This window comes from Amphiura filiformis, chromosome 17 (assembly GCF_039555335.1).
Source record: "Amphiura filiformis chromosome 17, Afil_fr2py, whole genome shotgun sequence".
In the NCBI taxonomy this organism is placed as follows: Eukaryota; Metazoa; Echinodermata; class Ophiuroidea; order Amphilepidida; family Amphiuridae; genus Amphiura; species Amphiura filiformis.
Window position 1 is genome coordinate 1,054,361 of NC_092644.1, and position 17,246 is coordinate 1,071,606.

The following is a 17,246-nucleotide window of genomic DNA, read 5'->3' on the forward strand; positions in this document are numbered from 1 at the left end:
AATTTTGGCTAACTACTTCTAAATGCTCTAATGAACTAGCCTACATCCGTTGAATGTCCCGGTCTAACTATGCCTATACGTTTGCTGTTTTTGCCCCCCCCCTCCTGTGAAGGACTTTATGTCCACGGGAGACCAATCCACGCTTTAAGAAATCCAGACCAGCATTCAAGGTATCCTCGTATATTGATCCTTGAGGCTTGATACATTTGTTTTTATATAAAACTCATAATAGGGATTTTCGCTATGTGATACCTCGGCACATTTTAAAGCCGGTCGATAAAATAGACTGGCAACTTGTAACCGATAAATCGATTTCACATAAAAACAATCGCGATGCATAATTGATTGATCCAATGATCTGATCATGTCAATGGAATTTAGTACACTACGATTTAGGGTCTGAAATAATCTTCAGTTTTGAGTAAAATTAGGCGTTATGATGCCTATATATAAGTGGGCTTCACAACTGTAAGTTCTACTTTATGTAAACGTCGTGTAGTGGTCTTCATCAAATTGATCAAACAGCCCAAATTTCGTCTAAATTGACTACCAATTTTATCGGCGAAAATGGCCAATCGTTCTGTACACAACCACAACAATAACAGCCTTCACGGCTCAACACAAATGAATGAGGGGTATGCTTTGTATAATGTGGGAGTGGATGTTAATGCTCGTCATTCCCCAAGACAAAACGGGCATCAGCAGTACCCTCAAGGGTATCCTCAAGCTCATCAGCAACAAGCAGCAGGGCAAAATCAGCAGCGTCATCGACAGCAACCAGGACCGCAACATGTTCAGCAAGGAGGTGGAAATGCTGGAATGAGTGATCAGCGGGCTAAAAGTGTTTTGAGGGAAGCAGTGGACGCAGTTGTTAACAGTTTTGCCAAGCACACACAGGGTTATGGAAGAGGTGAGCAATTCTTCGATTTTTTTAAAACACAATAAAAATAGGATCAATAATATTAATAATTACCCTACTTAAAACCGGGTCCCGGGAGGTAAAAATAATTCAAAAGTTAAATTCTATCGCATTTTTATGTTAAATGCATGTGTTGCAATTAATTATTATAAGGACATGGTGTGCGGGACGTTCATATACGTACACACATCAAAGGACTGTGCCACATAACACGACCAACGGAGAAACTACCTCGGTAGTTTGGCTCAACAAGGGGTGGTTTGTGTTTCACACTTTTTAAATTTTATACACATTTTACAAGTTTAAGTTTGTATTTCGTGCAAATTTGTTTTAAAGTGTGGTTTTTTGTTTGTTTGGTTTTTTATTGTTGTTTTTTGTGTGTTTTTTTGTGTTTTTGTTCGTTTTTTTTTTTTGTGTGTTTGTTTGGAGTGTCCCTGGACCTAGAGCTATTAAAATGCTTCGATCATTAATGGTTATTAACATTTAAAAAATAATATTAATACATGTAGCTAGGCCCTAGGCCTAGTGTTTTTAATTCTGTAAACTAGGGTGGCTGTTGGACAAAGTTGCTGTATTCTAAATATTTTTATATTAGCAATAATGTGTGATTTGCATAAAGAATAGATTCTTATTTAAATGTTTGTTTTCATTGATCACATTATCCCCTTTTAATGTCGAGCCAAACAAATGAAGTATAACGAAGAAAATTGTGATTCATTCCAACGCCTAAATGCGTGTACGGTACTACGCTCGCCGATCGTATTACATGTAAAGTTAAATTTTACTGTTATTAAAGCACTTCAAGCTTAATCTTTTACGTGGTATTTTAGTATACCACTTGGCATTATAATTATGCAAAAAGTAGAAATCCGAGTAAAATTGAGGGCATCGTTGTGATTGTGAAGCAAATCACACATTATGGCTTTAATGATCAGTAGAATTCTAAGTTTCATGTTGAGATTAGCAATCTCCACCAGTAGAGGACAGTTCAAGCAGGCATAAAAATTTATGCAAAGCATGTAAGATTATACACATCTAGTCAAGTTTGTAATATTCTTACATTACACCAAATAAGAACTGTAAATATTAAAAGGAGAGAGTTTAAGAGCCTACAATCAAACAGCGCTTTGAGTCCTCTAAGATCTGGAGAAAGGCGCTTTATAAATCCAAAATTTATTTATTTATTTTTAAGAATAGTTTTTCCTAGTGTCCAAAGTCACCCAGTGACTCTGTAAAATGATTTCAAAATGCATCAAAGAATTGTATCCATTTCGAAATCCATAGAGTACAATGTATGACAGGGTTCGTACAATGTACGGGTGATTCTCTCAGTCGGGGGTTGTTCTATCCAGTGCATTTTAAACCCATTTCTCATTATAGAAGATTTCATTGAAACAAAACCAAAAATAAACTCACTGTTTGACATGTCTGTCAAAGGGGACACGGACACCCTTGTAAAATACATTGGTTTGTACAGGGCCTTTTGAGGTGGTCAAACTTTCTCCGCATACATTTTGTACATGTACACTGTATAGACACCAATTTGCTTTTCCTTTTGTAATTATTGGGAGTTTATTCCCCTGATCAGAAATCAAAGTTTTTGGATTGTTTTGCCAAGAAGTATTAAATGATTTCCTATCCCCCATCAAAATGGGCAAAATGTCTGACATTGGTTTTCAGGGGGGTTAAAATGTACAAAAAACGTACAATTGGAGTTTTGCATGGGTAATATTAGTTATTAGGTGAAGCGGAGGTATGGTACGGGAAATTATCGCCGCGAAGTGTCATACTGGGTGAAGCCAAGGCTGAACCCAGTATGACACTGAGCGCATCGATAATTTCCCCGCACTATACCGACGCTGAACCTAATAACGAATTTATCATACCACTAAGTCATTCTAAATATTGAAATAATTACATTTTTAAACATTTTAATTCCTGCCAAATAGGAAAAATATTACAAAAAATAGATGACTGTTCCGCGTGTTACAGGTTGCGTGCATTTTACGCGCCGGTTTACTGCGATTAAGCCTTTATCTGGCGTACCTCGCCGTTACACGCCAGATCGGCCTTGCGTAAATACGCTCTCACTGACTAGATATAAAGCGTAAAATACGCACTCATTGACTAGATACGAAAATATATCAGGTTAGCGGTGTTCTTTGATGTTTACCTTAGTGGTATGATAATACAATGTATCTCAGCTATTCTAATAGTCTCAATATGGGATAAGAGTTATGTCCTACTAAAGGGCTCTGACTGGCAAAAAAATGGACAATAAATTATTTTTACTTTTGGAGTTCTGACCCCCAAAGTTGGTCCTGGATGGACGAAGTTGCATGTTGAAGGCGCTACATGTATATCTTTTAAAGTAAAGGAGTTACAAGTTTTCTGATGCCAGATTTTGAAAAAGTACCCCAGGATACATACTTTTCAAAGTTGTAGGGGGTTCCTTTATACATTTATGGACCTCCAAACATCGTCTTTTCGGCGTTGCGACACATTTTTACGCTGACCCCCTAAATTTCAAATTGATGCCACGGAAAAGCGAAATAGAGTATGAAGCTCAAATTTTCAGGATTTTACTTTCTCATCAATATCTACCACCACACAGAAAAAGAAAAAAAAATGCTGCGGTGCACATCCGGGACATCCCTGGAGTTGACATGGATTGATTTGACTCATCTGTGATATTTAGTCCATACCAACGCAATATTTAGCACCATAATCAACGCCGTCAGGCGTTGGTCCTTACACATTCGGTCGCTACCCCCAGCAGTGCACCCTCATTATAATAAACAGTGACCAAAACCAAACCAGTCATGAATCCAAATATCGAAAATAGCCCCGCCCACCATTCGGGCCATCATTCAACCGCATCTATTACATAACTGGGACTCTCAAGTCATCTCAAGTACATGGTATCTCAATCGATTGATTTTAATAATGCAATAAAAGCAATACAAACTTTTGAGGTCGCTTACCAGTGTAAATCGGGCTAGTATGAATTAAATGAAAGTTTTTTGTTGCTATATCAGTGCAGAGATAATTTAGGCCTAATCAGTGTTAACAAAAAGTCATTTGTATGATTCTAGGTTTGTTTTCTTATTTTATTTAATAATGTCACATTTGTCGATAGGCTTAACCGTGATACCATTAAAAAAGCTAAAAGAACATTAATTCTACACACCGTTTATTTGGAACTGAACTTTGATTTATTAAAGTCATAATGTACGATCTTATATAAATATGAATTTGGTTAATTTTTTTCAAACCTGATTTTTTGGCATAATTATTTGTAATGTATACACATGTCACAACTTGCACCTAAGTTCGACATAAAGTCATAATTCAAGAATTATGACTTTATGACCTCCTATGACCTGTAGAACTGCGTGTTAAACGGTCAAAATAACAAGCAGTGTTTACCTCGTTATTTCAGCTCAAAATGGACACAATAATTAGGGCCTATTACTGGTATTATTTCAGCATTTTGAATATATAATGACACATTTAAAATTTGAAGGAAATCGTACATTAAGCCTTTAACACCTAACTGGAAATAACAGAGTGAGTAAAATAAAAGAAAAGGCGATACAACTCGCAAGTACATGTACTGTTGGTATTTCAAATGCATGTGAAAAAAAGGAACGGAAAAATTACAGTATATTTCTTTAATCCCGAAGACATGAAAGGGCCTGTGATTACTATTTGAATTTAGGGGTTTGATTTAAACTATTTTAATATCAAATCTTTAAAAAAAAACATGGTCTTCTCGTTTTAACCGAGGGGCATGGGTTTCACCACTTTTAATTGATCAATCGAAAAATTAATTGATGATTTAATAAAATAATATAAATTTAATGTAAATAAATAATAAATAAATATTTTCTTTATATGAATAAATGGATAAATAAATCAACAAATAATTCGAATAAAATTAATAAAAATCATAAGCCTGATAAATGGCAATATATAAATTAATAAACGATAAATGAATAATAAAACAAAATACTGATGAAAAGAAATAAATATATTAACGAATAATTAATGAATACACATTAGGTTATTCCTTTTCTTGAAAATAATAAGTTCAGCAAGTTCTTTCTTTCTTTCTTTCTCTCTTTCCTTCTTTCTTACTTACTTTCTTTCTTTCTTTCTTTCCTTCTTTCTTTCTTTCTTTCTTTCTTTCTTTCTTTCTTTCTTTCTTTCTTTCTTTCTTTCTTTCTTTCTTTCTTTCATTATTTAATACGGGCCTATAATTATATTTATTTCGTTTATCATCATTTGTGATGCGATCAAGCAAAATCAGTCGGAACTCGGAAATATTAAATTTTCAGTTTTTTATAGAATAGTAAAGCTCATTTACAAAGCTGCATTTTGCAGAAAACCCCATTAAAATTGAACAACCAGTTCAAAAGATATTACCAATAACAGCGTTTCCAAAACAATAGGAAACAAAAGGAAATATTACCTTTGTTTAACTATATCACAAAATCAATATTCCCGAGTTCCGACTGATTTTGCTTGATCGCATCACATTTATGTTTTATTATTAAAGTAAATAAATGAGTGAAACCCAAAGCTTTTATGAAGCGTGTGTCCTCCAATTCTATATTTTTCTTAACAGAGGTTGTGCATATGACGTATCATATACAGCTCAACTGATCATATTTTTCCTACATTCGACCTTGCATGATTTTTGAGTTGACACAGTCATGAAAATAACTATAGATACTTGACAGACCATTAGTAGCCCAGTTCTGAACCTTTTCATTGATCATTCATAACAATAGGTATCTGATGGATCAGTGAAGATAAGAAGGGATTATAATATATCCGTAACCTTGATATTATAGTACATCTCGAGGAAAAAGTGCAATGGACATGTTTTCATTTTATGTTTCAAATATCCATGCATGAAAATTGAGTATTTAACCCAAAATGGAAAATGGAACAATTTATTGGAAATCTGATTTAACAGATTTTTTTGACATCTTTTTCTGCACTGTATTATACCTAAATTAAGAAATTTGATAAATATTCAAAGAAAATATAGGTCATCCAAAAAATGTTGATTTTTACACATTTTGGGGCAAAAAAGGAAAAATAAGCAAAAATATCAAAATCTGTTTTAACAGCTTCATTCATCAAGTCATAACAAACGGCCTACATGCTTAATTTCTAATAAAATATTGAAATTGTGAAAAATATAGGTATTTATTGATTTTCACGTTTTTTCTTGCAAATATGCTAATAATATGCAAATTATGAAATTGCAAAATAAAGTTTCTACATAGCATACATCTTTCAAGTGTGATGTTCAAAATGACAGACATCAAAATGAGATTCGATGAAATGTAAAGGTGTAGTAACAATTTTGGCATGGACTGTCTGGTTAGGAAAAGTACGGTAAGTTGAGCTGTACCGTAAATATGGCGGACTACCCGGCGGACTACTCAAGATTCAACAAAAGCATGAGTGCAATCTACCGAGACAGTTCGTCTCACATACATAACAAATGCACTGCGATCAAATAGGTTGATTACACCATTTGATTAAATGGACTGCACTGGCCCATGATTACGGCGAAGGACACCGGTTCAAATCCTTTGTTTGTAGCCAATCACTAATTTCAAGCACAATCTCTATACAAAAATAGTAACGAATCGTGGTTAACCAGGACAATATTAAATGTAGTGATGACAAAAGGAACTGATTGTGTGTAAACTACAGGTCAGTGAACTGAGGGTAACCTCCGACCGAGTATTATAATAGCATTTACACATATCAACTGAAGAGGATTAATAATCAATTTCGTTACGCAATACTTGTGTCAATCCCAAGCTAGAAGCTAGTGTTCTGGTAGCAGGTAGGCAAGCCACACCTACTGACAGCTATTGATGATATTCAGTCAATCGGATTGGCTGAATATCATTAGTAGCTGTCAGTAGGCGTGGTTAGGCAGTTTGACGTTGCCCCCGACTTTCCGGGAAGGATATGTCCAATGTAGAAGGACCCACGCCTGACGGCGTGGACTATCGTACTAAACGGAGCGTGGTCCTCCTTGAAGGACTAGTGATATTTGAATTCACTATGAAATGATTGCCAAAGCACACTATTCACAGGATGCTGCAAATCAGACCAAATTGCAAGAGTTGAAAAAATTTTGTTACTAACCTTAAGAGTAGACAGGGTATTGTTGGTCGAAGCAGCCAAAAAATTGATTTTCATTATCTAAATCAATATATTATTGAAAATAACACTTTGATGTTTTGCAAAATTTCATTCTAGTTTCTACAAATCCTTGATTTATTGTTGTTAACTTGAAAACAGCGTTTATTTTTTAGGCCTAAAAGATGGTTTCCGACTAACTTTTGGAGGGCGCATGCACAACCATCTAACTGTTATGCTATGTCTTCTGAAGGTGTTTAGTTAAAATTATTTAGCTCTATTGGTGCAAAATAATAGGCCTACAAGATGGTTTCCGACGTCTCTCTTCTGACTTTCGGATGGTGTATGCGCCCGGGGGCACTCAAATATGAGAGTGTACGCAGGCGTGACCAAATTTTCGAACACCCCCTAAACAAGTTTTCCTCTGTGAGCAAAATGACCCCCTAAGCAAGTTTTTAGCGCGATTTCCCCCAACATTTGGCCCCCTAAACATGTTTTTGTCTAATTTTGACCCCTAAACAAGTTTTGTCTAATTTTGACCCCCTAAACAAGTTTTTGACTAATTTTGACCCACAAGTTTTGATGGATTTTGACAACTTGAACAATTTTTTGTAGGCCTACTAACTTGTCATTGAACACTAAAAGCCTCCGGTATCACTTTATCACGTGATAAAAAATAAATAATGACACAATGAATTCAGAGTGTACCATGAGGCCTTCAGATTCATAGATTGTTACATGAATCTGATTGGATTCTCGAAAAGTAGGTTTGTGAGAATACAAAATACCAATATACAGCGTAATTTACAGTGCTGTACGGTGCAAAACCTGATTGAGGAGCCAATGGCTCCTAACTTTATAAATTTTGGCACCCAAATTTTGCTCCCAGGTAAAAAATCTGAGGTGCCAACTTGCAACTGAACAGCCATGTGCGTTGAATGTTCAAACGCTGCCGTACTCTGATCTACATGTACATATTCCCATTGAACGCTACATACTTCATACGCAGCATGTACAGTGTAGGCCTGTATGTTTTCCAGGAAGTCCCCATTGAGACATGATGATAAATGCATATCATAGCATACATTCGTACTCTTGAATGCTACATTACATACATGTTTTGTTTTTGGTGATTAAAAGCTTCAGCAGTTGGTCGCCATTGGCGCCAGCGAATGAATATTTAGTCGCCATCAGCAAAAATCTAGTCGCCAATGCGCCTAAAATGGTCGCAGCGTACAGCACTGGTAATTTATCCAGAGGCAACGTTAAGCAGTATTCACATCGTATTTGGTTCCGAATTTGGCACCTAAAGTTGATTATCGTGTCCCGGTTTCGTGGCCCTTTTCATGCTTTATACCGCAAATATAATTTCCTAAAGTAATCCAGAGAAGGGGAAGCTCACAAATCTACCGGGCAAATCTACTAGCAGGAGTAGTAAATAATGTGAGGAATCTATAAAATTTCTGAAAATCTTTTTGAAACAAATGATATTTTCGTCTCCCGTCTGTCCACTGAACTATTATAATATACCCATCATAATCTGATAATTCAAGCAACATTTATATGACGTCATTAATTAATATGCACTTTTTTTAATCTAAACAGTATTTTACATAGAAGTACATGTATGAGGCCATGGTTTAATCACATGTAACACGTCATGAAATATATTTGCATAACAGAGTGACACTCTAGGTTTGCTGTAAACATTTCTACGAACGGGGAATTCCGGCATTGGAATAAACTTTTTTCGGAATCAGAGTTTTAGCAGATTTGAAAAGCGGATTAAAATGGTATACCATATATGCGTTACAAACGATTTTAAAACTACCCCTTTTCATCAAAATCACTGTTTTTTACCCCCTTAACGCGTCACACGCGTAACGTGCTCAACCAAGAAAAAACACCCCTTTTCACACATTTTTTTGGTCACGCATGCTTACATCATTATATTTGAGTGGCCCCCCGGGGGTGTGCGCACATTAAAATTTTTCATTAACCATCATTGAACTGCTCTAGCTCCAGGGCACTCCAAAAACCAAAAAAATAAATAACTTAAATTCAAAAAATTTAAGCAGTTTTGGATGTCAGGACGCCCCAGATTACCACTTAATATGAACACTGCATATGTGTTCAATACTGCATATTTACAATGTACTTACTGTTTTTAAATGCCAGTAACATAAATAATTAATCTAATTATATAAATATCAGCAGTAAGATATGCTTTGGATCTATTAAAATACACTTGTAAATGAAATGGAATTTAGTACTGTTATTAAATTAAAAAATGTTTAAGTGTGTGCAGAACAGTTTACTATTAATTATAAGTACCGGGTAAGTCCTATGAAATAAATTGTGAGATCTCAAGCAAAATGTTCCCTTCCAATGTTAATTTGGTTAATATGACTTCTGAAACCCCAATCAGCATTGAAGTCATTATTACTATTTGTAAAATTGCAAGAAGTTTCTTTAAAATCTATCATATAATCACAACATTTACATGCCATTATGTGTATGGCCTGATAAATGCATGCATGAATCATGTACTTCAGAACTTCTTAGTATTGACCGGCTTAAAGGTGGGTAACCTGATTGACAATCTCATCCCCCACTTTTCCTCATCAAAATGCTGATTTTGGTATCAGATTAAAGCTCATATTTTTCTCATAAACATAATGAAATTTGGCGTTCCAAATCGGTATATTTCTGAAGAAATCATCAAAAAAGTGCCGAATTAGTCTCAAATATGGTATACCAAGTCAGTTTTTTGATGATATCTTCAGAAATACACTGAGTTGGAACTTCTAATTTCAGCATGTTTACATGTATGAGAAAAATAGGGCCTTTCACTTGAAATCAATATATTACATGATCATGATGATTATCATTAATAGAAACACTGTAGACTACCAATATCATGCTGTATAAATGTTGGTAATTCCATTAGGAATTAGTCACATTTACAAAAAACATTTACCAGTACATGTTCTTTTTGCATTCATAGTGCTTGAAAGGGATGACATTTTATGTTATACATTTGTTTTAAAGAATTTGATTTTCCAAATATATCAGGTCACCTTCCTTTAAACCAGGTTTTAACCTGTTTTAACCGCTTTGTGAACAAAATAGGTTTTGACTGCCTAAACTTAATTTAACTACTTGCGGAGCCCCACCTTGCCCTGTTCATGCTTTTTATGACCATACATGTACAACGTAACTCTGTATTAAAATGGTTGAACTGAGTCTACTGAGAGCACAAAATTCTACTCTATGGTCTTTAGCGAACATTTAAATTACTTCAGTACAGTACCAGGAATTGAATTAACTTTTACCATTACCCAGGTGTGCATCTGCACACAATTTTTACACTTTACACAAAACTTTATGTTGCAATTTTTAACCTAATCCTGTTAAATGAATTCAATGAATATAACTGATTTCAATCAAAAAGATCATTCTGACAAATCAGTTGGAATAATATCTTCTTTAGTTACATTTTTGAAGTGCAGTCATGCAAGATATGCGGGCATTGTTGTCAAAGAATGAATACAATCATGACACAATAGATCCTTTACCAGACACAGAGGTCAGAGTTGTTGTTCTACTCTGTGGGAATCCTCTCACAACCTGCAGCCATACTGTGTATAGCTGGTATTCAGGGTTACCAGACCTGTGATTTCATCAGATTTCGTAGCAGGCCTGCATTTTAAACTTTTTACCATTTCCTGTTCCTCTCCCAATGGTTGAGTAAATTAATTAAACAATTTGGCATCAATTGCGATTGATCATGATTTTCTATGATAGTGTCTTGCCATGATTTAAAAAAAAAAATAAATAAAAACATTTTAAAATTAGCGATAACTGGGACCACAATGTTATGATGTACAGTACTTGATATTTGCACACCAGTTTAGAAGCAATATTGATAATCTTTAGATATTGCTTCTAAACTGGTGTGCAAATATCAAGTACTGTACATCATAACATTGTGGTCCCAGTTATCGCTAATTTTAAAATGTTTTTATTTATTTTTAGGGGGAGCTAGATGAGACAGGGGTGGTTAAATTTCAGGGGAGCCAAAAATTGCATTCAAAGTGAAACTTTCCTTTCCATTTTTGACTGATGAGGGAGCAGAGCACAACACTGCCGGGCAGTCCTTGGCCAAAATCAGGTGTTCAAGTGCTGTATTTATGGTACCGTACAAAAAATGTACATCTTTCTTATTTGCCACAAATTCATTATTTACTACCTTGATCAATTGTCATTATGAACGAATTAAACAAGGCATTTATTGTTGTTATTCTTTTGAATTTTTCAGTGAATGTTGTTGAAGCTTTGCAAGAATTCTGGGAGATGAAAGCAGCCCGTGGCTCAGAACTACAGAATGGTCCCCTAGTGGTGTATGAATCAGTGCCGTCATCCAGTCCACCATACATATGTTTTGTCACGTTACCAGGAGGCAGCTGTTTTGCTAGTTTTCAGGTTTGTTCACTACACACTGCACATAATGTGACCATCTACAACGAACCCACTGTAAAGTCGCAACTTTGAGCTCTTATTATTAAACAGTTGAAATCTCTATAAAACAAGCTTTTTTAAAATGATATATCATTCAGAAAATTGTTTAGGAATTACATGTACTCAAAAGTATATATTCCTTTGTTTTCTGTTGATATCTGTAAGGTTTATTGCTAGTCCATATCTCTGAATAAGCAATATGTGACTTTACAATGTATTTGAACTTGGAGGTAGAAGTTCATATATAATCAGCCCCTCACATGATGACCTTATTTAATGCACATTGTTCCAAGATTGCAAACATCCAGAACTTCTGATGCCACAGGAAAACTTGTGTGGAACATTGATGTAGTCAGTGCACCACGATGATCGTGACTGCTATCATCAGGCGGGTGATCTTCAGCTATGATTGGAGTTGCCCGATATAGCACAAGCATTGTAGGTGCACTGACTTTGATCTGCGCAAGTTTTTCAGTGGAGTATGAACATCTGGATGCTTGCAATCTGGAAACGATGTGCATTATCAAATCCTGGGAGCAGGTTGGTATCCCCTTCTTATGGAGAGAGGGAGATCTGTATATTTCGTTTGTTTAAAAAAATTGACTTTTAGGCGATGAACAAAATCCCTGCTCTACGAGTATTTTTTTTTTCAAATGTTTGAAATAATAATAAGAAACTGGTACAGATTTAAAGAAAAAATTCACTTGCTTCGCTTACATTTTATAGTTAAAATGAGTCCAATTTTGCAAAAAGATGACTGATTTTACATGCATTCAGCAAAAAACTAAAATTAAAAACTCCCCAAAACGCAAACTCTGGTGTAGAATGCACACATAAATATTAGAAAAAGAATAACATGTACGCAGCTCACAATTTGTAATCGTCTGCTAAACTTCTTAATTCGTGACTTCTTTTCTTGTTCCAGAATTGTCCTACCAAGGCAGAAGCCAGGAGAAGCACTGCAAAGATTGCCCTTATGAATTCCGTCTTCAACGAACATCCCTCACGTAAAATTACAGATGACTTCATCAGAAAGGCAGTAGATGATGCAAAGAAATCTGTCAAGGTAAGGTTGCCTTACATGCAATTTCAACAACTTTTCCCATACCTCTGCACAGGAGCCAACCATTGTAAAATTGATGATGAAGCCACACTTTCACTGTACATGTAGAGTATATATAATTTTATGTTTATATATAAATACACATTTTACATATTTTCTTATAGGGCTCGCCAGAAGATGAACAAAATCCAGGCACAAGTCTTGGAGCCTTCCGTTTTATGCTCGATTCCAACCGAGGCAAGTCTATGCTAGAATTCCAAGAACTCATGACAGTATTTCAACTCTTACACTGGAATGGTAGCTTGAAAGCAATGCGTGAAAGAGACTGTTCTAGGCAAGAAGTCCTTGCTCACTACTCCCACCGAGCCCTGGACGACGACATGCGCAGCCAGATGGCGCTAGACTGGATATCACGAGAGCAGGAGACTCCAGGGATTATTACGCAACAACTGAACGCAGCAGACAGCGAAATTGAGAATGCAAGACTTGCGGGGAGAGAGCTGAGGTTTCCGAAAGAGAAGAAGGATATTTTGATGTTAGCGTGTAGTCAGATTGGCCCAATGTGAAATGGGATAATATGAAATTACATGTATGATGAGATTGTTTATTGCCACTTTGCATAATGTTTATTCATATTTCGTCAGGAGTAGCGCTGACTTGGACAACGTACCTAAGAATGAGAAATGTAGGCTGCGCCTTGCCTACTGATGGCTCTGAAAAGAGTAGTTCACTAAATACTGTCCCTTCTCTGTCTACAGAGAAGCAGACCTCGCCTATCTGCTAATGTGAAAGTTTTGAATCATGCACTTCTTTTTTAATGATTCGTTTAACAAAAACCAGTAGGCCTATAGTATAAGTCTTCCAACACAAAACCAATCATACATTGTAATCCTATTACATAGAGATATAAAGTTTGGAGAAGTAAAGTAGTAATGAAATGAGTCACATGGTGTTTTAACCAATGTAATTTGAATACAATTGATTATGTAAATTTTCATTTGATGTGGTTTTAATGTCAGAGCTACATGTAGTACCAGCACTGCCATTAACATCAGTATAATCATGTGGTTTACACAAAGAAGGTTATGAAGCATATTCAGAAAATCATAGGAAATGCTCTGAACATGTTTTGTTATAAATTAAAAGAGTCATGCAAAGTACACTGATCAAAATAGCTTTTGTTTGGAGCAAAGCGGACTTCATTATACATCTATTGTTTTAACCAGTAATGTAGTTAATGAACTAAAATATCTGAAAAAGCTCATGAATACATTTTTGCCAAAATAAGTTGCACTTAGCACTTCAGCTAAAAATCAGTGCAAAAATGTGCAGGGTATAATTTGGCAGAATTTTGCCTTGAAACTTGGTCAAAATGTTTCAGATGTGTTGTCTACCTGCCCTCTAATCATAATTAACTAATTTGCATAACTGCTAATTATGCAAATTAGAGGGTGGGCATGTAGACAATATTTATACATTAGATCACATTACCTACGTGTACACTTTGACCCAGTTTCAAGGCAAAATTCTCCAAAATAAAATGAACCTAAACAGCCAATTATTGGCCAAAACTACATACATATTCAAGCCTAGTAGGTCATTAACTACTTTTATTATTGGTAAAACAATAAGATTGTTAAAAATGCATCTATCATGAAAACTGCATGTCTGATGTGCTTCAAGCAAAAGGCATATTGATCAGTGTACTTTGCCTTACTCAATTATTTGTTTAAAACATGCATAGAGCATTTTAAAATGGCTTGATCAATGACTCACTTTGTATTTATGATCAAAAGATCTGTGGTTTCCTGAAACAAAGTTTGATTTGTTTCAAACCCTTTTTTATGAGATTTTGTTTAATTTTAACAGTATTATGAATTATTGATACGTACAACCACTATTATGATATTTGTGATGCAACTTAACCAGGCCTGTTAGCTGGGGGAGGGTAGTGGCGTAGATTTCTTTTTGACATAGGGGCCGGGATGGGGTTGGAAAAAATGTTTTAAAAAGTATAGTGAGTCGAGCACCTTTTGGTGACAGAATAAGTTGATGGTACAAATGTGCACGGAAAATTTGGAGCTCAAATGGTAAAATATGGTGCAAAAGTGAAACCAATTTGCATGAAAATATGGTGCAAATGTGAAACCAATTTGCATGAAGGCTAAAATTGCCAAATATAAGGTTAATTTTGTCAGAAACCCACATATACAGCATTACATGCATCAAAATGGGGGGATGATTGTATGGACCATCCCCTGGTACCAAAATATTGGGGAGGCTTCATCCCCCCACACCCCCTATCCCACTTGAGATCTATACCTATGGTGGGGCAAATCTGTATGAACTATTTGCCCCTCAAATAGCCATATGAAGACATGTCTGACTCCGTCATCTTCGGTATTATAATTCAGTAATGTTTATTAAAATGTAGTTGTATGTATGTATGTAAGTTTAAATTGGATTGTCTTCCATTACTAAGACAGGTTGACAGTACTTAGCAAAGCCTGGTATATATATTTTGATTAAATGTTGGATAATGGTAGTCATTTATTGTTGATGGGATCAATTTTTGAATTAAGGGGGTACTACACCCCTGGATAAATTTGTGTCTATTTTTGCATTTTTCTCAAAAACTAAAAACACAGTGGTAACAAAAGTTATGTATATTATAGGGGCAAGGAATCCAATTACTACACTGGAATTTCAGTGACCCAAGACAAGCAGTTCGTTATTTATGATAAGAAAAGAGGTACTGCTAGAATGTACCTCATTTCCTGTCATATATACTGAACCGCTTGTCTTGAGTCACTGAAATTTCAGTGTACATGTAGTAATTGGATTCCTTGCCCCAATAATATACATAACTTTTGTTACCAGTGTGTTATTATTTTTTTGAGAAAAATGCAAAAATAGTCACAAATCTACCACAGGGGTGTAGTACCCCCTTAATTGTAAATGCTAGTTCTAAAAGGGGGTTAAGTCACATTGAGTTCATTTTGAGATAAATGGCAGAGATGATTGCTATGCCCATGTATGTAGTTTCAATGAAAGGAGGTGGTTTTGTCCATGCATTTTCAATGCTCTGCCACACTATTTCACTATGAAACTTGCCCAGAGGGTTTAGATAACCCCTTTGTAGCAGAAACTGACACTAGCTCCATTTTCATGATTTTGTGGTTTAACCCCCTTTTAGAACTAGAATCTTCAATATTGTTACAAAGAAATGTCCAGTGCCTGTTGTTAGTGATGTATTGTTAATCTTAAGTACATGCTACTAGTAATATATGTTCATGTATAATGTTATTTTTTGACCAAAACAATGAACGATTGTAAAAAGTTTTCTTGGAATATTCATGTTTCATTTTAGAAAAGGGAAAAAAAAATTCATGTAGAAGTTTGATGATCAAATTGGTACATATCGTCACCCTACTTTGATAATTGCTAACTCATTTTTTGTAGTTTGAGAAAATGTACAATATATGGTTCAAGCATGCATACAAACATATTTATTCACCAATCTTTGGACAAGAACAAATGATAATGAAACAAATTAAAAGGAATCATCAGAAACGATACAACTTTCAGTCACTTTGGCCTGTGACTTAAGCAAGAATCAGAGCAAAATCTTCAGACACACAGTTGAGTTAGGCATAAATTCTGATGTTAAAATGCCTAAATGCCTTAATGATTGGTAGTGCCGGGCGGTAATTAAAAGAATTTGCTTGATTTTGCAAGATTTCAACAAAAGTGAACATTTTAAGGATAAAATTGGTAAAATTTTAGTTTGAGTGGTACATGTAGGTTCTAGCATCAAAATGAACCTTCATTGGTGGACTCCAGAACTAAGTGGTGGGCTCCACCGCCCACAGCCGCCCATCATAGCTGCAGCCCTTATGATTGGTCAATGCCAATGGCATTATTACAGCAGGTGCACATGCTAATAGAGACATCAAAAAGCTCAATTTGGCTGAAAATTATCGTAGCAGGGTGACGATATAGAAATTGGAAAATGAGAAGAGCGTAATTGTGGGTTTGCTCAATTTTCATTTTGAAATACATGACCCTCATTTGGTAGTTAGTTGGTTATATTTTATGTGAAAAGCCTGTAAAGAGTTACTTATTTTTAACAACTCTTTTTTAAAAATCATAATTATACAGTAACTTATATGGCAAAAGTAATTGTCTTGTATTTGCATTGTAGATTTTGTATTTTATCTATTTTATATTGTATCTGTATGCCTTAATACCAAATATTCTAATTTTACTGTGTATAGCACTGACATCCTTTTATGTGGTGGTTTATTATATTTATTTCAATGTAGATAGTACTTGTGCAAATAGTTGCTGCATTTGCAGATTTTATTGTGTTAAATAAGAAACAGTCACACCTTTGGGAAATGCCCCATATCGAAGACATGACCTTAATCTTTCACACAGGGATTGATTTCAGATGGGGTCATCTGAATGGTGACTCCATTTGAAATTGACACCGTGGTAGATTAAGGTCAATGTCTTCCATGTATATCAGAACTTCCCAAACTTTATTCCTGTGACTCAAAATTCATA

At 35.2% G+C, this 17,246-nt stretch overlaps 1 protein-coding gene across 1 annotated transcript; it reads left to right on the forward strand.

Annotated features, from left to right (window-relative positions):
* Nucleotides 1–347: 347 nt before the first annotated feature.
* On the forward strand, nt 348–15,915 carry LOC140136775 (protein limb expression 1 homolog). The gene is made up of 4 exons (XM_072158364.1): nt 348–910; nt 11,415–11,578; nt 12,540–12,680; nt 12,842–15,915. Exons 1-4 carry the CDS (start codon nt 568–570, stop codon nt 13,241–13,243), a joined length of 1,050 nt encoding a protein of 349 aa, XP_072014465.1. The 5' UTR covers nt 348–567; the 3' UTR covers nt 13,244–15,915.
* The last annotated feature ends 1,331 nt before the right edge of the window (nt 15,916–17,246 follow it).